Raw genomic sequence first — 22,130 nt, 5'->3', positions numbered from 1 at the left:
TCCCCAGACTTGCTGCACCAGCATCACCTGAGAACCTAACAGAAACGCAAATTCTTGGGCTTCCCAGGCTACTGACTCAGAAGCTCTGGGAGTGGGGCCCATCTTCTAGGGTTTAACAAGCCATCCAAGGGATTCTACCATGCACTTAAGTTTGAGGGCAACTGCTTCAAGTAAATTACTCCTCTGGAGCCTCAAAAGCCTCAGCTCCAAACAGGAATAGTGATATGCAATCTGTCTTTTTCAAAGGATTTTTTAATATCACATAGATGTTAAACATGCAAAATTGTCTTTCAAATTTGCAAATCACTAGATAATTGCAAGGTATTGATCCAGAAAAGATAAATTCAAATGCCATTTTTCAATCTAAAAAGTGGTCATAATAGTTCAAGTGGCTAGATTTGCTAGTGAGGGAATCTGACAAAGACTGTTACTGAAATGTGAAGTTTTCTGTTAGGCCTGCAATGTTTTATACATGTTATTTTATTATAAACTTCACATCAAAGACAAGCTTCATGATGCCCCCTGGTGATGATCATTAAAACTTTTTCTCACTTTTGTCAGGTCAACTTCTTCAAATGATTAGAGCTTGGAAAATAACTAAGCTCCTGGGGGGAAGAGGAGCCAGAGAAAGATCAGCATTTTTAATTTTTTTTCAAAATAATTTCAGGACCGGGGATTTAGCTCAGTGGTTCTGCCGCCTGCCTCGCAAGCCCAAGGACCTGAGTTCGATCTCTGGTACCAAAGGAAAAAAAAAAAAAAATCATTTCAAAGGAACTAAAAAACTCAGTACTTTATTTTCTTCCTGATGAAAGGACTGAATCACAACTTCCCAGGCTAACTTTTCTGCCCTTGCTTTTAAAATCTAGAGTAAGAGACTGATAACTCTTTCCTCACAGAAATCCCACTGATGCCCTATTCAAAGCTCTTCAGCAGCAAATAACAGTATTTCGTCTTTCTCTATTGTCAAAAGTTATGAGGGCAATTGGTCATTTTCTGCTTTCGTATTTTGAGCTGCCCAATGAAATTATTACTTACCTGTCTCACTTCTTTTCCCATGCTAATTAATGCCAGTTTCTTTAATCTTCTAATGTTAAATTTGTGTTTATCTTCCTCTTATGCCCTCACAGAGCACACTTCAATTTCTAGAGGTTTCCTCTAGCATGAATTCCAAATCTCCAGATTTATTCATTAGTCTCACCAAAGTTCCATGAGGATAGGAATTCTTTTAAGTCCAACACTGGAAGACAGTTGCCACATTCAATCAATGTTTGCTGAATTGAATTTTTTAGCAAATTATAGCCTCAAATAAAAAGTTACATCTATTATACAGACAGAAGCTAGAATACAGAAGTTCAACATTCTACCAAAGTACAATGGATCAAATAGTATCTCTCCCGAAAATTCATATCTACTTAAAACTTCAGAATGACCTTATTTAGAAACAGAGTCTTTTGTAGATATAATTAGTAAAGATGAGGTCATACTGGTTAGGATGGATCACATCCACCAAAGAAAAGAACAGGCATATTACTTTGTGCTCCAGTTTGTGGTACTGTGTTATGGCAGCCAAAGAAAACTAATACACCAAGCATCATTGTTTTCTATACTAAGTGAATGATCAATAATTGTTCCATAGATGCTCCACTGCCCACCACAAGCTACATTGCCCCAAGAAGTATGCAAACAAAAGTCACTTTATTTCAAAGCATCTTTTTCTCAAAGGTTTGTTTATTCAAAATGTAAGTACAATAAGTGAAAATAAAAATGTTTAAAAAAATGAGCAAGTCTTAAAATATTTAGAACTCAGTAATTAAAAATAAAATATTTGAAAAATATTCTTTTAAGAAGTGTTCAATATATAATGCTTATTGAAAAAATAAGATATATACTTCTTTATTCAGTATACTTTCAGTTTGATTTTTTAAGTGAGCATAGAAAAATGAGATGCTTGAAGAAAATAATGAGCATTGTCTCTGAGAGGTAAACTTAAAGGCACCTTACATTTGCTCTTTCTATTCTTACTTATTTTCTACATTTTACGAAATGTAGAAATATAGAAATGCTACCTTAAAAGAATATATATAGACAAGCAAGCTAAATGGATAGAAAGAAAACAATTATCTCAAATAAACCTTAACCATACTTACTCACCCAGGAAGCAGAAGACACTTTGCAAACTATTAAATAATGTGATATGTCTTAGGAATTATATATCAAATAATTTTATCTGAGGAACTGCCAATGAACTCCAATTGTGTAATGTTATATCAAATCAAATCAGACAAGTTTTGTTTTTTATCTACTCTCTCCTATAGACAACACCTTTTGAATATTTGGATAATATTCAAATAATTTTTTAAAAACTCATTTTGGAAAATTGAATAAAATGAAACCAACCTAGATGTAGTATAGCATAAAGAAAAATGTTTTAACAAAACTTTTCTAAAAATATACGCATCTCAAGATCGTGGAATAAAGACTTTCACTTTCATTCTGTATTTTTTATATTCTTAATATTTATTAAGGATGTATAATTTACACATTTTTTAATTTTAAAAATTAAAGAAAGAAGAGATAAAAGAAAGACTTGTGTACTAGATCTGACTATAATATTATGAAATTTACTCTTTCACTGACAATCATGGCCTAGAATCAGTCACTTACCCTGTTTGCCATTTGGCCCATTTGTTGCACTATTTATCAAATGTAAGAAACTGATTTTGCACCAGTTGGCTCAAAATAATTTGAAGCAAATTATTACATTTTTCAAACACAAAATCAAAGTCATGGACAAGTTTTGAATCAATAATCATGGACAGTCCCATTTCCATTCTTTTTTGGGGTAACTCGGCCACCAAACAAGTGGTGACAACATGTCAACTATAATAGGCTTATAGGGAGAAATATCTTTAAAAAGACTTGAATGCCTACAGACTATAAGCTTAGCAAATAAGCTTCTTGTTTATGCTCCTTCTCAATGGCAAATTGACTGTGCACTATATACTCATGTTCAATTTGAGGTCCCAAATGAAACTTACTAAATAAAGGAGTTACAGCAATTACCAAAAAAAGGCCTTCCTACCCCAAGTCTGGTGCTTCTCCCTTAAACTCCTTCTCCCACCATTTTTACTGATATTTATACCAGTAAAAGTTCTTATAAATAATCCTATAAATATTTATTTGAGCACTTACACTGTAGAAGGCACTATCCCAGACTTTTAGGGGGTAGAGCAGTGCCCCAAAACATTTATTGTCTAAAAATAATGAGAAGAAAAAAAAAATCAAAATCATTTTGAAAAAGTTGAAGCAAATTATTTTTCATCAGAGCTCATACACTATCTTATTCTAGAAAGTTTACAGAAATGTCTGAAATAGGTGCTCATATTAGTTAACTGTCTCATTATTGAGACACTGTACCTAACCACTGTACCTAAAGCAGTAAACATTTACTTTGGCTCACAGTTTGGAGGAGTAAGTCCATGATTGGCTGGCTTCAAGGCAGAAACACAGTGGAAGGGAACAACAAAGAAAAGCTGCTCAATTCATGATATACAGGCAAAGCAAGGGAACAGCACCAGAGAGGAAGGGGTTAGCAACCATATATACTGCCCAAAATTACATCTCCATGATCCACCCAAATCTACCTAGAAATGTGCTTTATTAATCCCCTGGGTGTTTCTTAAGCCAATCAAGTTGACACAATTAAGGTTCACATCAGAGTGCTAGAAGGTGAAACTGATTCAGATCCTGTCAAAAGTACATTATTGGGACCTAAGTAATGGAGTTTTTTCAAAATTGTCAGTATTGAATCACTTTGTAGAAGAAACTGAATCAACAGCATTATTAAGGTGGACATTGAATGCACTTGAACAACATTATCTAGATTTATTTATTTGACAAATATTTTTTGAAATTCAAGATACTACTGAAAAAGAAGTTTTAAAAGGGAAGTTATTCCTTCTCTTTGGAGGCCTACAGTCTAATAACAAGACAGATTTGAAAAGAATCACTCCATTATGTAGTTCAAGCTACAGTGGTACCATGGGAAAAGTGGCAGTGATAGGCTGCCTTGGAAGTCAGAATGGCATTATAGGGCACAGAGAGTTGAATTAAAACCCACAGAATGAATAAAATCATAGCATTTACCAGGTCAACATCAACAACATCCAACTCTCACCAAACATTTAAAACTATAAATTTTGGAAACAGTACAGTGAATCCTTAAAAAAATTAAACGTGGATTATAGTCCAGTAATACTACTTCTGAGTACATATCCAGAGGACCTGAAAGCAGAAACCAGTATTTGTGTACCCATGCCAATATCAGATTATTTGCAGTAGCCAAAAGGAGGAAACAACCCAAGTATCCATCCTCAGATGAACGGATAGACAAAATGGGAAAGACATAGATGATATAGATAGAGATGATACAGATAGAGATAGAGATAGAGATATTATTCAGCCTAAAAAGGAAGGAAATTCTGATATGGCATGGATGAACTTTGAAGACATGATGCCAAGTAAAATAACCCAGTCATAAAAGAACAAATGTTGCATAAGCCCTTTATGTAAAGTGCTAAGAGTAGTCACATTCATAGAAACAGAAAGTATAAAGGTAGTTTCTAGAGGAGAGAAAAATATCTTATTTTAAAATGCTATCATTTCTATAATACTTATAAGAACTGAATTAAATGCTATAAAGAGAATGGAGAATTTGTCTAATGGATTCAGAGTTTCAGTTAAAGATGGAAAATCCAAGAGGTAGATGGTAGTGATAGACAGGGTGAAAATCCTCAGTGTGACAGATCATATACTTAAAATTCTTAGAATGGTAAATTTTATGTTATATGTACTTTTAAAAATCACAATAAAAACCATTATATATTTTTTCCTAAATCATAGACTTTCAACACATTTTTTCATGTTTCAATCACCTTCAGTATAAAATACTGTCTAGAGGATGAAGAAAATTGAAAGCCCAATTTAGAGCCCATCAATCACAAAAAATAATTAATGGATCAACAGCTATTTTTGTTGAGTATGCTCTGGAATTAATGGACTTTTAATTATTACCTTGAATGTTCAAACATGGTCACTTGGCTACAAAAATGCAATATGAAAAACTGTAATTTCTTTCCCAAAAGTTAGAAGGCGCCAAAGTGAAATGTTTCTCAGTTATCTGAAGTAAAACAAAGTCAAAATTCAGTTCCAAATGGGAAAAAAGGTGCATTTTTCATTGTTTTTGGCTTAAAAATGACTAACAAAAGTGCCTCCTTTGGATTAATCACAAAGGATAAAAATTTATGCCCTGAGAAATAATATTTTCAAGACACCTAAAGGGACCACAAGCAGTATGTAATAACCAAAAAATTTAATCATAGCTGATATATTAAAATATTTATGATAGCAATCAGAGTTCATTTAGTTCAAACAAGGTCAACAGGCACCAAACACAAAGAAAAGAATGGGAAAGAACAAGTTTTGAAATTCTAGAACAAAGTAAATTTTTGAGTTATTTATATAATTCAAGATGCCAATTACACTTTTACTAGTTGCCTGTATTTTTCTATTCCCAATAGTATAAACAAAATTATTTCTCAATTATAATAGAAGTTGACTCTACTTACTCTTGGTGGAAATATCTGAATAATATTTCCAGCTATGTCTAGGATTCTTAGTTTTTTAAGATCACAAATGCCCTGTGTTAGGGAAAAAAAAGATTTTTAAAAATCTAATATCTAAAATCAGAAGCATGTTTTTTAGCTCAAACTTGATGGAAGTGATCAACTTTTCCAATTACCTGATTGATTCTTCAGAACCTCTTCTCAAAGAGGATTCCTATAGATGGTCAAATATCTTGAGTTCTGTTTTTTCTCTGACTACCCCAGGCCAATATAACATATTATAAGAAAGACTAGTTCTAGGTTCAAACCTCACCTCTGACAGTTACTACATGTAATTGCAGACAAATTTCTAAACTCTCAATACTTTAATTTCTTCACATGTGAAATGGAAATACTAATAGAAATTCCTATTTCCTGTGGATGTTAAATGCATTAAATGAGTTTCTAACCTACAAGTTCTTATTAAAGGTGCTATGATATCATTACCCCTTGATAAACTTACCTACTATTATATAAAAAGAAGCTGAGGAGTAATTCCAGAATGCTGTCTCTATTGATAATTCATTATGCATCTACCTTTAGTTTAGTACCATGCCAAGGCAGTCCTTTCTTTATGAAGGAAGTAAAACTGTATCTATGCCCAATGTAACTCTGTATGATCATGGTAACTATGTGGTTGTTATGGTACAACTGAGTTCTAGTGTACCTACTAACAGGCAGATAGCTAGGTTTTTTTCTTTTCTTTTCAACTAGAAATATCAAGACTTTTTAAAATGAAAAATAAGAGTATGATTTACTAAATGATTTCAACTTATAGAGATATTTCTGATATGACCCACCTTTTCTAATGGCCAATCTTCTCCCTAGGATATAGTATGTCTCTAGTCATGCCAACACCTTTCTCTTTGACCTTACTACATTTTATCACAGGTTGGATTCTCTGAAAGCAGATGCTGAGGTGGAGTTTTGGTACTAGGAGTTTTATAGGGATCACCTCTGTACAAATCAGGTCAAGAAGTAGGATTGGACAAATGGAAAAGTCAAGGTGGGATACAGACCTAACAGAAGCTCATTCAAGTGGGTGAGGAGCTCTAGAGTGGGTGTATCTTTCAGCATCAAACTGAAAAGGTCAAGTCTTTATAACCCTTCCTTGCTCAGTCACAGATACAGGAAGAGCATAACTTTGGGGGAGAAAGGAGGCTCCCTCCAACTAAGGCAGACCCTGAAAGAGCTAATCACTGAAGTTGTCTATTATTCTCATTCCTATAGCTGGGCAGTAGATCCTTAAAAAGGAATCTGGCATTTACCATACACATGATCCTCTTCTCAAGTCCCATGTACCTTTCTATTGTCATGATACTCTTCTTACTATTGTGTTAGCTACAACATTTTCAGACCACCAATATGTTCTCAGTATTCACAAGTTAAAATAACCTTTATATTGAAAAACACTTGATAACACTTGATAATGCTACTTCTGTAGTTATTGAATTTCTTTTTCATTAATTTGTCACTATCATGACTGCAGTCCATTGTTGCACTTGATATTTTTGTTGTAGATTTTTAAAATCTTTGCATATGCACATTTCCCACAAGTCTTTTAAAAATTTCTTTTTAAAAAAAATTTTGGTTTTGTTTTGGTTTTTTTGAGACAGGGTCTCACTATGTAGTTGAGGCTGAACTTGAACTCACTATATAGCCCAAGATAGCCTCAAACTCATGGTGATCCTCCTGCTTCAGCCTCCTGAATACTGACATTACAGGCATGCACCACCATGCCTGGCTAAAAATAGAAATTTAAGAAGAAAATATTTTAAAGATGTATTGCCTACCACTTTAATGTATGTTCACGGATAACATATATAAGATTTTTAAAGCAAACATCTTCATAAGAAAAAAATAAAACTGTAGGTACTTTCCATTTGTATGTGGACTTTATTAATCTGCTCTTTTTTTCCCTTAATTTACTGTCATCATGTGTTCCCTAGCAAATTAACTCTAACTTGCCCAATGAAGGAAAGTAAATTCATCAACATGTTCTTAGTGGGAAAAAACTCTCAAACTGCAAATCTGAGGAAAGTTTGATAAAGGTACTATTGATAAAAGTTTGCCTGGTTTTAGGGACACTGAGTTTCCACAAAAAGTGGCTCCTTAAACTCACAATGCTAGCAGCAGCAGGAAGTTCTTACCATCCTAGTTCTAAAAAGCCAAAGAGAAATAGTACTTGTCCGTGAGAGGACCACCTGACATTAACTGCAGCCTTCCAGAAATGCACAGAACCAAAATGCCCTGCCAAAGAAGGTTCCACGTGAATATTATCTGGTACTAACTCTTGCCCTTTCACTTCCTGCTAGTGTCTCTCACTGGCCAAACCCAAAAGACAGCCAGAAGATAAAGGAGCTCACTGATATCCATACAGGTGAGTCTCTGGCCCAGGGCATGTTGGAGGAAGACTGAGAACACACATAGAGTAAAAAATGGAAGCACATATTCTAGCACGTATTCCAAAATCAAAAGAAACTTTTATTTTGTTCTGTATAGAAAGTAACTTGATAAAGCATATAATACTTAAATGTAAATCTTAGACAATGAATTATTTTTAGTATAAGTACATCCCATGAAACATCTCAGATATGCTTAAAGAATTACTCATTGCTTATCTGAAATTCAAATTGAAGCACCTTGCATTTTTATTTACTAAATACAGTATCTCCTATATTTAATCCAAATTAAAACTCTCCTTTATTAGAAGGATTTGGGAATTGAATCCATCTACTCTGAGTAAAAGTAAGTGACGGGTTGTATACCAACATCCAAAGCTGATCCAAACCACTGGCAATCATGTTGAGGTAAGTTCTTCTTCAAAAACAAATAAACAAAAATATCAAGCTCCCAATTTTGCTTACCTCTTGTAAATCCTCAATGTTGTTCCTGGCCAAAAAAAGCTTCTGGAGCTTCATTAAGAATTTAATCTCTTCAGGTATGCAAATGAGTTGATTGTAGTTAAGATGAAGTTCAGAAAGATTCTCAAGGAAACAAAGTTCTCTAGGAATGCTGGTTAGCTGGTTATAATTTATATTCAAACATGTAAGATTTTTTAATCTAAAAGAAGTAAACAAAGTATATGCGTGAAACTCACAAGAATAAAAAAGTCCATTGTATAAACATGACTTATCAGAAGCTGTGGCTCATTTATTTTTTTGTAGCTCATGTGAATCTTACTTCAATTAAGTGTTTACAACTACTATGAATCATTTGAGCATTAAATGTTTTTGCTAAAATTTAATTTTTAAAGATATTTTATAATTAGATAGCTATGTTTTAATATGTTATACAATCAATATCAAGGTTTAAGACAAAGGAAATTGTATTTTCATTCTTTATACATATATGTTGGCCACATTGATAAGGAAGCTAAAGGACAAAGGAAAAAAATAAATATATATACCTTTTAAGGATAAAATAAGTTTTTATTTATAGTCTTATAGTAAAGAAGGAAGTCTTAACTTGCAAGACAATACTTCAGCAGTATGTACAAGGTATTTTGTATTTCCATGGAATAAAATCAGAACAGCTGGAGACTACAGAGTATACACTAGAAACCAGCAAATGCCAGGAACAGAGTAGAAAAAAGACAAAGATTTGAGGCCTAAACACACAAAACCCTTCACTGGGATCTGCTGACCCACAGCCAAAACCAAAGCTTGATCCCACAATGGAGGTGGATTCCAGGGCAGGAGGAAAGATTGTGGGCAAGGGCAGAGCAGGCACCACACTAGGGTACAGGTTTAGTACCAGGTAAATTGGTCTTTGTATCTGCATTACAGAACCAGTTCACTCTATTTCTTAAAAATACATGTGAAAAGAAAGAAAGAAATACATGCAGTTAACAACCAGATGTGAATGGTACTTAGTTGGTCTGGAAGATACAAAGATGAATCAGCTACAAATTCTGCTCTTTTGGATATCACAATTTTGAAGGAGATAAATTAGGTTGAGCCAAAAAGTGAAGATCGAAAATGCTATGAAACAGAAAAAAAGAAGATTAAGGAAATGTGAGTTCATAATGTTGGAAGTACCTGAAGTATATCACGTATTTTTTCGGAAGAACTGACATTTTGAATTTGGTCCTGAATAATGTAACTTGTAAAAGAGGGAGTACTAAACCAAGAAAATACGAAAGGAGGAGAAGGTAATTAACACTATAAGCTGCAACTGTGTACATGTGCAATAAGTTTAATCATCAGCATAAGCCTGAAGTTGCAATTATTTTTCTTATTTTATAAATGAGGAAAATAGTCAGCGGTAACAAATATTTTGCCCAAATTACCTGTCTAGTAATAGTGTCAAGATTCAAATACAGATGTATGTGCTTGCAAAACTAAGAGTGAAGATACACAATGACCTCAAGATTTAATGTTGAGATTGAAGTAATAACTGAAGGAGGGAACTAAATTTTTTGGCAGTTCAGGGTAGATATTAGGAGAGTGATTGATACCAGTAAAGGAGGGGAAAAAAAAAACTTCCTATAGCAGTAAAGGGAATTTGAGGGAAAACTATTTACATGATAGTTGAAGCCATGTGAATAGATGAGAGTAATGCAAATTAAAAAAAAAAAGTTGGGGGGAGACCAACAGAAAGTCTTGAGACATGAATACCTGACAATTAAAAATTAAAGAACCAGAGAAGTCATGAGCAGAGAAATAGAATAGGAACCAGGTAAAGAAGGAATCTTTAAAGACGTAGGAGAGTCTTTCAAAATTAGAGATGGTCAAGAGTTTAAATGTTAAAGAGACATAATTCAAGTTAACATACAAAGCACTAGAACTAAAAGCAGAAGGGCAACGTACAAAGTCAATGTTTTAAAAATAGACTGTGTCTCTATATTATAGCCACAAACTGGAAACAAAAAACTTAAGAAATTTATAGTAACAGAATTTTTTACACTTTAGAAAAAAGGGAAAGTACATAAGAGAACTTTATATTGAAAGAATAATACAAAGAGGAAAAATAGAATCATATAAATCATCACTGAGAAAATATAAAGGAGTTCTAAATAAAATGAGAGCATATCTTATTCCTATAAAAAAGAAAAAAATACTGTTAATATGTCATCATTTTTCCTAATACAGATGTGAAGATTCAATAAGAGATCTGAATACAAAATATCTCAATCATTTTGTTTTGTTTTGTTTTGTTTCTGCAAGACTAGAGATTGAACTCAGGGCCTCTTCACTGAGCTACATCCCAAGTCCTTTTTTACTTTTTATTTTGAGACAGTCTTCCTAAGTCACTAAGCAGAGTGCTAGGATTACAGGTGTGCACCACACCGAGCTACTCAACAGTTTTTATTTGTATTAAAATTGATAAATCAATTTTTAAATGCAAATTCAAAGGACTCGGAATAGCCAAAACTATTATTTAAAAGAAAAGAATTAAAAAAAAAAAAAAGACCTGCTTTCAAATATTACAATACAGCTACAATAATTAAGAGAGTTTGGTATTAAAAAAATGATAGTGCTATGGTCTGAATGTCTGTGTCCCCCCGAAATTCACGTTACAGCCTAATCACCATTATGATACCAAGGAAATAGAGGGTGATTAAATCTTGAGGATGGAGCTTCCACAAATGGAATCTGCATCTTTTTAAGAGAGGCACTTGCCCTCTTTTTTTTGCCTTGCCCTTTCTACCATGTAAGGACACGAGGAGGAGGAGCCATTCCATGAGCCAGGAAATGGGACCTCACTGGATACCAAATCTGCCAGCACCTTGAATTTGATTTCTCAGCCTCCAGAACTGTGAATAGGTTTTCTTTTTCTATAAGCTACTCAGAAAATAAACCAGTGGAACAGAACAGAATCCCAATGATCTATAAACAATCAATTGATTTTTGAAAAAGGTATCAAGGCAATTTAAATGAGAAATCCTAGCGCTCTGGAGAGGCTGAGGGAGGATCGCTGCAAGTTTGAGTTCAAGGGCAGCCTGGAACACATAAAGAAACCCTATCTCAAAAAAAAGAAAAGAAAGAAAAAAAAAAGATAATCTTTCACAAATGCTGCTAGCACAACTGGATAAATATATGGAAGAAACATGAACTTTGATCTTTGCCTCACACCACGTACAAACATTAATTCGAGATGGATCATAGAGTCAAAGACTAGACCTTTTTCCTTTTAAAAGGAAATATAGGATAGGGTGCTATCCTGATAACTCTGGGGAAGGCAGAGATTTCTTTAAAAGGCCACAAAAAACACTAATTATTTTAGAATGTATTTATAATTAGGCTATATCAAGGGCTGGGGATTTAGCTCTGTGGTGCTGCCACCTGCCTCACAAGCTCAAGGTCCCAAGTTCAATCCCTGGTACCAAAAAAACCAAAAAAAAAAGGGTACATGCAATATAATTAGGCTATATCAAAGTTAAAAACTCTAATTCATCAAAGTCACCGTTAAGAAATTGAAGGATAAGCCACATAATGAAAGAAAATATATTTGTCAAAGCTCTTGCACCCAGAATAAAGAAATCTTACAACTCAATTATAATAAACAACACAAGTTTTAATGAACAAAACATTAAAAACAGATATTTCACAAAAGAAGTTATATAAATGGTAAGACCATTTAAAAAGTGCTTCACATCATCAGATATCAGGAAAATGCAAACTAAAACTAGAATGAGATTTTATTTCATACCCACTTGAATGCATAAATTTTTAAAAATTGCTGACTAGAATGTAAAATAGTACAACCATTTTGTGAAAGCATTATCAAATTTTTCAAACGTAACATACACATGTACTCTTATATGTTATGACTCTACAATTCCACTCTTAGGAATTGAAATGAGAAATTAACATTCACTCACAGACTTGTACAAGAATATGTGTGATAATTTAGCTCCAAACTAGAAATAACCCAAATGTAGATAAACAGGAGAAAAGACAAAGGCTTTATGGACTACCCATACAACAAAATGTTATTCGGGATAATCAAAAAACAAGTACTGATAAAGGCAACAGTAAGATTAATCTAAAAAAAATTCACTAAGCAAAAGAAGACACAAAAGAGTATGTATACACTGTATGATTCCATTCCCTTAGTGCTAGAACAGGTAAAACTACTTTGTAGACAAAGAAATCAGAATATTGTTTGCCTATAAGGAGTAAGAATTCAGCCCTGTGTGATGGTACATGTCTGTAATTCCAGCACTTGGGACAACTGAAGCAAGAGGATCACAAATTCCAGCCCAGCCTTGGCAACTTCACAAGACTTTGTCTCAAAATAAAAAAATAATAAAGGGCTGAGGATGTATGTCAGTGTGAAGGCCTTGGGTTCAATTTCCAGTCCTATATAAAAAACAGAAGAAGGGGAAGAGGAGGAAGGAGGAGGAGGAGATGGTAAGGATACACTGGAAGGGAGAATTTGTCAAAATTCATTAAATTGTACACTCATAAGTTTTATGTAATGTTTATTCAGCAGAAAAATAATGTCATTACCAAAAGGGCAGTAATGACCTTTGAAAATGATCTACAGTAGAATGAAGAGGGCAGAAGAAAATTTACAAAGAGACAAAGAGGGAACAAAAGATAAGTACAGGCAGCACTTTAAAGGAGGATGAGGAAACTAGAGAGAAAGGGAAGAAGTTGACAAATGGAGATAAAGAGGTTGAAAGAAAAGAATAGAGGAAGCTCAAGTGTTTCTGGTAAAATAGAAAGTCATTTATTTACAAGGAGTGTAAAGAGTCAAATAAGGAAAACCCAGTTTGAAAAGTAGTAAAAGTGTATGGATAGGTGCTGTGGAAAAAGGAATGGAGAATTTTTCATTAATCATTGTTAGAGTCATTATTTTAATTGACTCTACTCTGGATTACTATATGGGAATTGCTTTTTTTTCCTTTTCTCTTCTATCTTTTTTTTCTGTTTCAAGACACTAAACTGAGTTCAGAGCCTATTGTAAATGTATCCATTGTGTATTTAGATGAGTAAAGAAGAGAGCAGCAAAATAGTATCTATCACCATTCTTATTTCCACACAGCAGAGAGAACTGACTTTTTTAAGGAAACCTATAGGAGGAGTTTTCCTCTTCCTCCTTCTTCCCTAAGTTTACTGGTTGGTGAATCCAGAGAAAGACCTGAGCCCACTGGCTTGGTCCCTTACTCTCTCCCTCTCTCTCTCTTTCAGAGAATTTCTATTCCCAGGCAGGACAAACAGGTTCTCCTCTTCCTATAGCTCTGTACTTCCATCCATGAAAAGTTGTTTAGTGGTAAAACTCTTAGCTGCCCCTTTGACTTCAAGACCATGAACTGACAGCCTGTACCTATAGCAAAGCAGAACATTAAAGTCCTCTCTACACTGTTGGGTTCTGAACAAATTTAGAAATAAGACATGGGACTTGGAAGAAAATAAAGCATTAGCATGTAGCTCACATGATGACTCTCCCCTACAGGCACTCCTTCAAATTAAACATTCATAACCTTCTTGCTGCTTACTTCCTGGGAGAGCAAGAAGAGGATGTCAAGCCATGTATGCTCAATGCTTTTTCTAAATTCACCCATAAGTCCTTCTTTTATCTCTGGAAAGGAGTTGAATGAGAGGATCAGAGAAGAGCTAGAATAAAAATAACATTCCATAATAATAAAAGCTAATATCCATCCATCACTTACTCAACCCTAAATACACCACTTACGGATGAGCATATTTGAAGCTCATAACACTATGAAGTAGGTTACTGTTATGTTCATTGTGCAGATGAGGACATTAAGGTATGGGAAGACAAAGTGATTTCCCCGGGAGCAAGAAACAATTCTTCTTGGGTAAATGACCAATCAGCTTTCATTTAGAGCCCAGCCAGAATAAAGACAACCTAGAAGTAGTTATAAAACATGGACCTATACACTTTGCAATTCAATTTTTTCCAGTGGAAGCTTTCAAATAACATATAACCTTAGATTTATATGATTCCTTAAATAGTGTATATCCGCCTCCATAGATAAACTTTATATATCGTGAAAGTATAACATATTATAGCTGCAAGAAGTTTGAAGTTCATCTCTTTAAAAATCTTCCAATAATAGATGAGGTAGATGAGATCCCAATTAAATTACTCATCCAAAGTCAGAAGGCTAGTTGTAAAAAGATATATGGGCTGAATCTCACTCACTAGATCTTCCAAATGATAGTACTGATGTACTATCAGCCTTAGTACATAAATCAATTGATAAACTAAATAAATGAAAAAGAAAAAAGATAACTATTGATATTTTCATGAAATAGCATCTCTCTTTGATAGATATTAGATTGATTTAATTGTTTACTAATTGCCCTGAGTTACAATATTACTTTCCCTAAAAAAAAATATACTTGCAAAAAATAATACCTTAGCTAGAGTTATAGACAAGAGAATAGGAGTAGACTTTCAAGCCTTATGTTGAGGATTGTGCATAGTTTTGCATCCTCCTTTAAAACTCTGGATGTTCTTACTTTGTAATACATCTGGTTTTGTTCAACAGGAAATAGTGTCTCTCCAAAGCGATCTGATCAGAATTCTCTCTCCATCTGTTGGGGGAAAAGGCCAAGAGGACATTTTGCCTGGAGAAGGACAGGGCCGGCTCCACAAAGGCATGGGAATGGCAGCTCATTGGTGCTGATGTGTGGGATAAGGGAAAACAATGCTTTGTTGTTATTAATGATAATAAAGTATAGGTTTTGGTTGTTTTTTTTTTTTAATAAAAATGACATTGTAGTATTAAATCCTTTGCCTTTATATTACATTTTCACCAAACTCAAAATCATTTACAACACTCACATGAAATAAAATTTAATGTCTCAAATTCCATGGCTAAGGAAGCTCCAAGAACCTCAGAGTTGGGAAATCAGAAACATCAGCTTTAGAACTTCATGCGTTAAACTCCCACTTTTAAACTTAGACTTCCAAGTCACAATGTTTCTCATTTCTCCGAAGTGTCTGAGGAATCATCTGCTTAATATCAGTGGCCTGTTTCAGTTCTTCCGACCCTCCATGCTATGTCCAAATCCCACCAATTAGGTACTGTTGTTCATTGTGCATGGGCACAATAAGGCTGGGCACGATGCTTTCAGAAGATCAGGACGGAGATGAGACTGGGCCAGATGTTCAAACAGCTCTTGCTGGAAACAAAATTACCTGTTGACTTCCTGAGGAAGCTGTGTAAGCCGATTGCGGTTCAGATTAAGCAGGATCAAATTTTGTAAACCATCTGTTAGAAAATAACGTTAGTCACTGTAGCCATCTGTTAGAAAATAATTTTTAGTCACTTTGCTACACACCTTTGCTTTCCTTCTGGCTTTTTGTCTTGGCCAAGGCTCTTTTGGTTCCTGCTGACAGACACCCTCATAAATTAGCTCAGACAAAAGGGCAAATTTATTAGGAAGTTAAAAAGTTTATTCATGGTTTCTAAGGACAGAGGGTACAACCAAGTTTATCATAATTGGAACCAGAAACTAAAAGGCACTCAGAACAAGAGATGTATCCTTCTGATATCTCTGTAGAACACATAGTTTATTTTCTCATTAAATCTATTCTCAGCTTCATACTCATCCATATATGTGTGTGTGTATACATATGCTCTCATCTCTCTGTCTCTGTCTCTCTGATCTCTGTTTCTCCCCGTCTTTAACCTACTCTTTCTCTTTTGAATAGATTTGATCTATTTTCCCATGTATTCAGAGCCATTAGAATGTTCACAGATTGCACAGGCAGAGTTCCCAATCTCAAATGCCATAGGAACCAAGAAGATAACCCTATACTTTGTCACCCAGTGCCACTGCCACACAGCTAACATTTCACAATTGTTATCATCTAGGAATGCTATTGCAGTGTTACTTAATCTTTCTTTTTTAAAAAACAGCCCAAAACAGTTAGAGATGTAGACTTATTGTGTACTCTCCTATTTGAAAATTTTGGCACCTTGTTCAAAAACTAAAAGTTTCAAAACAGAGGCAACCCTATTTATAAACTAGATTCAGCCCATGGGCCACCAGTTTGTCTCAGGCTGTGTGATTTTCTCAGGTCAATGAAGCTCTTTTAGACACTATTATATTCCTAAAGAAATACAGCATATGACCGACTCAGCCTGAGGATGCATGTCTTCCCTGGGTCAACTGCTGCAGTCAGGGGGACAGGTCATACGTAACAACAAAGATCTCCAGACCTATACCGGACTGCACTGAACTACCTGACAACAAATTACTTCTATCCCAGGTACTCAAGAAATGACATATAATTTATGTTGATCATAAAGGATTTTCAAAGTTATACCTTTAGGGATGACGCTGTACCTCAGTGGTAGGTCACTTGATCAGCTTATGTGAGGCCCTGAGTTCAATCTCCAGCACAATAAATAAATAATAAATAAATAAAGTACCTAGAGACAGTACTAAAGCAGATTATTTGCCAAATATAACTTCAGATATAATGCTGTATCCAATGATGCTTTTAGAAACTACTTAAAGATGACTATGATTATACATAGTGCCAAAAATTTCATAGAAATTTATAAATTCTAAACATTTCTCCAGATTTATCACTGGAAACTCTTATGGTTTGCATCTGCAATGTCCCCAAGGCTCAATGTGTAAACCAGTAGAGGTGAACCTATGGCAGGCGCGCCACAGCTGGTGTGCAGAGCCCTCTCTGTCAGCACGTGAGCCAAGTCACCCCAGCTCCAGAACAGTGGACACCAGTTTCTAAACTAAAACCTCAGTATTTAGGTTGAACTGCAGTGTTGTCACTTTGCAATAAATAAGTGGATTTGAGGTTGCAGTTTGGGCCCTCGTTTCTAAAAGGTGTCACTGTGTTTAAAGGCTTGGTCCCAGCTGATGACACTATTGGGAGGTGGTGGAATCTTTAGGAGGTAGGACCTAGTAGAAGGAAATAAGGTCATCAGGGGTGTGCCCTCGGAGGGGACACTGAAACCTAGACCCCTTCCTCATCGCTTTCTGGCCACCATGAAGTGAGCAGCTTTTGCTCTACCATGCACTTGTAGCCATGATAGTCTGGCTTACCATAGGTCCAAATGCAACAGGGCCATGCAACCTGAAACCTCTGAAACCATAGGGAAAAATAAATCTTTCCTCCTTTTAAACTGTGTCAGTGATGGAAAACTGACTAATACACAAATTTACATATAAGGTGGTGAAGTACCTTACATGACAATAAGACTATTAAAATTACCTGGATTTCTTTGTTATGTATGTCCCTAAACCCATTCAAACTACATCAAATAAGAAGAGCTTCATATTGAATGGAAAAATTAATTTTTGACAAATACAAAGAAAAGAATGCTATTTTTCTTTAAACTTCTCCCCAAATTGACTTAAATTTACTATCTTAATCAGAGACTGTGATTTAATACCTGGGATAGAATAAAAAGTGAAAATAACAAGAAGAGCTGTGGAGAGCTTTTCTTGAATTTCAAAAAGTTTTCCCTTTGCCTTAGGAAAAGGGCCTCTTGAATCAAGAGTCTGAATATGCACTAATTCTGAAAAGGGCAAAATTCATTAACACTAATGTTTGTTTCTTCTCTTAGTTCTAACTATAAAAATTTTTGACACAAAAATTAAAAAACAAAGTTATGTCTCCAAAATATCTAAATTTTAAGAGTAATATGTAAATATCTCCAACAAAAAATTATAGCCTGTGAAATTTTTCTTTTCAGTCCCATATTACTAAATATGAAGAATTAAATGATAATAATGTCATTTTTCTCTGACTGACTTACCACATGCTCCTGAGGCAAATCTACAAATCCTATTTCTAAATAAATGAAGTGTCTTCAGAGAAGTAAGGTATTTTATCTCTTCTGGAACTTCTTCTAAAAGATTGTTTCCCATATTTACTACCATCAACTGCAAAAATATCTCTATATTTAATGGACACGTGCTTTATCTGCCTTCCAATGAGAAAAGAAATAATTTAGCCCTTTGGCTCAGAGATACCTAATCTAAGAAATTTTTAAGATAATCTTCGATTATTTTACTTACAACCAAAGTTATATTTATAAATAAAGTTCATTTGGGCTTCATGCTCAAACACTATTTCATCAATTAAATCAATTAAAACACTTAACTTCATTAAAATTGTATGACAAATTGTTCCCAGGACATTTTAAAACACAGCTGACAATGCATTCATAACTCACTGAGAAACCCAGCAGTAACCTAACACTGTGGTCCAGAGAAGCAGCCATTAAAAACAGTAATGGACTGTTTTCCTGAAATAAGAAACACAAAGTCCTGAGGTCCTCCTGCATACTATTCCCAAGTAAGCTACCTCACATAAGCCAATAAGTCTGCTCTATTACATGGAGATAGCATCGGGGCCTTCAGTTTTGATGTGATTCTATGTGATCACAAAGTTTACAAAGGCAACTTTTAAAAAATTTTGTTTAAAATTTTATTTTATTGGTACATTTTAGATGTACAATATAATGACATTCATCTTGGAAATTTGCATCTTTACATAATCTCTCTTGGTTTTCTCCCTTCCCCTGCCTTCCCTTCAACCCCTCCATCCCTCCTTAACTACAAAGACTTTGTTTCCATTTTTTCATTTTCTCATATTAATTCCATTCCCTTCTTTCCTTCCCCCTACCCCTTCCCCTTCCCCTTTGTCCCTTGTCTTCCTATTTCATTATCTATTATACCTTTTAGTGCTTATTTATGCCTTCAGTTTTTCACACTAGAGAAACTATTCAATATTTACACGTGTGTCCTATTTATTTCACTTGAGTATTGCCTCAATGTGCATCCATTTAGCTATAAATGTCTCTAATTTCTTGTTTTTATGGCTGAGTAGTACTCCATTTTATAAAAAAAAACACACACACACACATTTTCTTTATCCAGTCTCCAGTTGATGGGCATTTGGGCTGTTTCCAACTTTTAGCTATTACAAATTATGTTGCTATGAACATGGGTGCACATATATCACTGTGATATGATTCTTTTAATTCTTTGGGGAAGATATCTAGCAGGGGAATAGCTGGGTCAAATGGGACTTCCAGTCCTAGTTCTCTGAGGTATCTCCATACTGATTTCCACAGTGGTTGCACCAGTCTACACTCCCACCAGCAGTGGAGCAGTGTTCCTCTTTGCCCACAGCCCTGCCAGCATTTGTTATTGGTTGATTTCTTGACAGTAGTCATTCTTTCTGGGGTAAGGTGGAATCTCAGAGTTGTTTTCATTTGCATCTCTCAAATGATCAGTGATGTTGAACATTTTTTCATATGTTTATTTGCCATTAGTACTTCTTTGTCTGAGACATCTCTATTCATTTCAGATGCCCATTTTTGGACTGGGTCTTTAAATTTGGGAGGTCTGATTTTTTTAAGTTCTTTATAGATTCTAGATAGAAGACCTACAAAGGCAACTTCTGAAATGGTATAAATAGAGAAGATCTACTCTATATGTGCCTGTCCTACTACTGACAAATTATCAGACATAGGAAGAACATTGCATAGCAGGAGTTTAAAAACTTCTTTCTTGGTCTAGTTCAATAAATCAATGATACAAGGTTGTTTTCTAAAACATGGCAATTTTCTTTGATGTCAAATCTATTTGTGCTCTCCAACTATGTTTTTCATACCAAACATCATTTATTATTCTGATACTTCACACTTTAGATGTTTAATATTAAGAGGAAAAAAAGAATAATGGGAATTTTAACAAATGAATTTACATTTACAGAAAAAGATTAAGAAGAAAAATTAGGCAATTTATAATTATGTTTATATCCCACTCATTTGGTATAATAATTTAAATAACAAAATGTAAATTAATATAAAGGAGACACAGATTTTTACAATGAAATTTCATATTCTAGGAATTCATGGTAAAGGTTTTAGCTCCACATGTTTTTACTGAAAATTATGATTATCTTGCTTTTTATAAAAAATACAGTACATCTACCACCTATGAGGTCTTATTCTATTGTGGAGGTGAAGTTAAAATACATTCATAGTGGCAGTTGAATGAAAAGATTTAATCCAGAGTCTGTGACAGTATTAGTCCTGTGTTGCTGCTATAACAAATTATCACAAACCACATCTTTGCTTAGGGTTTTCCCCTCTCCTGCCCTGCTTCCTTCACTTCTTTACAGATTTCTCCTGGAAGAGCTGCTTCAACAGATTACAAAAGTCTATGTCTAAAGTTTCCAAGATATACAGTCCCACAAAAGTCAAGGGAAAAGGAAAGGAAAACTATTTGTTTTGTTATAAAAAGATGTGGGTCAAATCCCAGGGGAAGGTTAAATAAAATAAAAATGTAGAAATAGTGACTGGATTCAACAACTTGAAAGTTATTAGTGACCTTGAAAATAATGGAAAATATCAGGGAAAAAAATGTGATCAAAGTGGACTATGGAGAAAAATGTAAGGAACCAAAGACAATGAATGACTAATAGACAATTTTTATAAGAATTTTTTTAAAATTAAAAGTAACTAGAAAGTGGAGAAACAGCTACAATTTGTTTTTCTCTAAAATAAAGCGTAGTACAGTTTATATATGCATAGATGGAAAAAATCCTGTAGAAGATGAAAATTTATTGATGTAAGAATGATACTGGGAGAATCAAAATGTTTTAGAAGAGGGGATGGAATCCAATGTACAAGTGGCTTCTGGCCTGAGATAGGAGTAGGGATTCACTACTCAAGTATTAAGAAGGAAAGTAGATAAGGTAAATAAATGGGTAAAGGAAATAAATGGCAAAGGAAAAATGGAGTTCCTGACTGTCTTCCTTACTTTGCTCATTGCTGAGACAAAATGCCCGACACCCAGAATTAAAGGAGGAAAGGTTTATTTAGCTCACAGTTTCAGTCCATAATTAGCTGGCTTCAAGGCAGGGCAGAATGGCAGATAGGCATCACAGAAGAGAAACAGTTCCTGCACACACAAAGTAGCAAAGCAAGCAAGCAACAAAGTACAAGTAATTAGCAGCAAGCATCTTTCTGTCCCTTATATTGTATCTCTTATGGCAGATGGCACTCACATCCTTAATCCTAGCATTGCACCATGAATCAATCACACATGCTAGATCCAGCCACCACTGAAAAAGCCCCACCTATGATCACATGAGACTTTGGAGGGACATCTAAATACAAGCCATAACATTGATTAATGGTATCTGTTTTCTCAATAATACATTTAACAAGTGTTGGAGCTGGAGCTCAGTGGCAGAGTGCTTGCATAACATTCCAAGGCCTTGGGTTCAACTGCCAGCATCAAAATAAACAAATAACCACAATATGACAATATGAAACAAAGCCATTGGCTGGGAGAAGATATAAGAGATCTCAAGAAAAGAAGAAAAGGTACTTCTAAAGAGTAATCTATGCAACTGTGCTAGAGAGTAAAGGACATTTTATCTGGCTGATAGGTTAACTACATAATTCTATGGCTAGAAAAAAGTACAAAAATTCTGAGCTCCACAACCAACAATGTAACATTAAAAGATGAATAGAATTCCACTGAA

The 22,130-nt window shown here is 34.5% G+C and overlaps 1 protein-coding gene across 1 annotated transcript in view; it reads right to left on the bottom strand.

Annotated features, from left to right (window-relative positions):
* The window catches only part of Lrrc69 (leucine rich repeat containing 69), a 99,314-nt gene that overhangs the window by 64,141 nt on the left and 13,043 nt on the right, over window positions 1-22,130 (bottom strand). The window contains 4 exon segments of the mRNA XM_004841951.4: window positions 5,628-5,699; window positions 8,531-8,726; window positions 15,786-15,858; window positions 18,382-18,508. Coding sequence (XP_004842008.2) covers window positions 5,628-5,699; window positions 8,531-8,726; window positions 15,786-15,858; window positions 18,382-18,508 — 468 coding nt within the window.

Source organism: Heterocephalus glaber, unplaced genomic scaffold (genome assembly GCF_053883595.1).
Source record: "Heterocephalus glaber isolate CG9 unplaced genomic scaffold, H.glaber_assembly_v1.0 deba00001553, whole genome shotgun sequence".
NCBI lineage: Eukaryota > Metazoa > Chordata > Mammalia > Rodentia > Bathyergidae > Heterocephalus > Heterocephalus glaber.
This window is presented reverse-complemented; position numbering and strand designations above follow the sequence as displayed.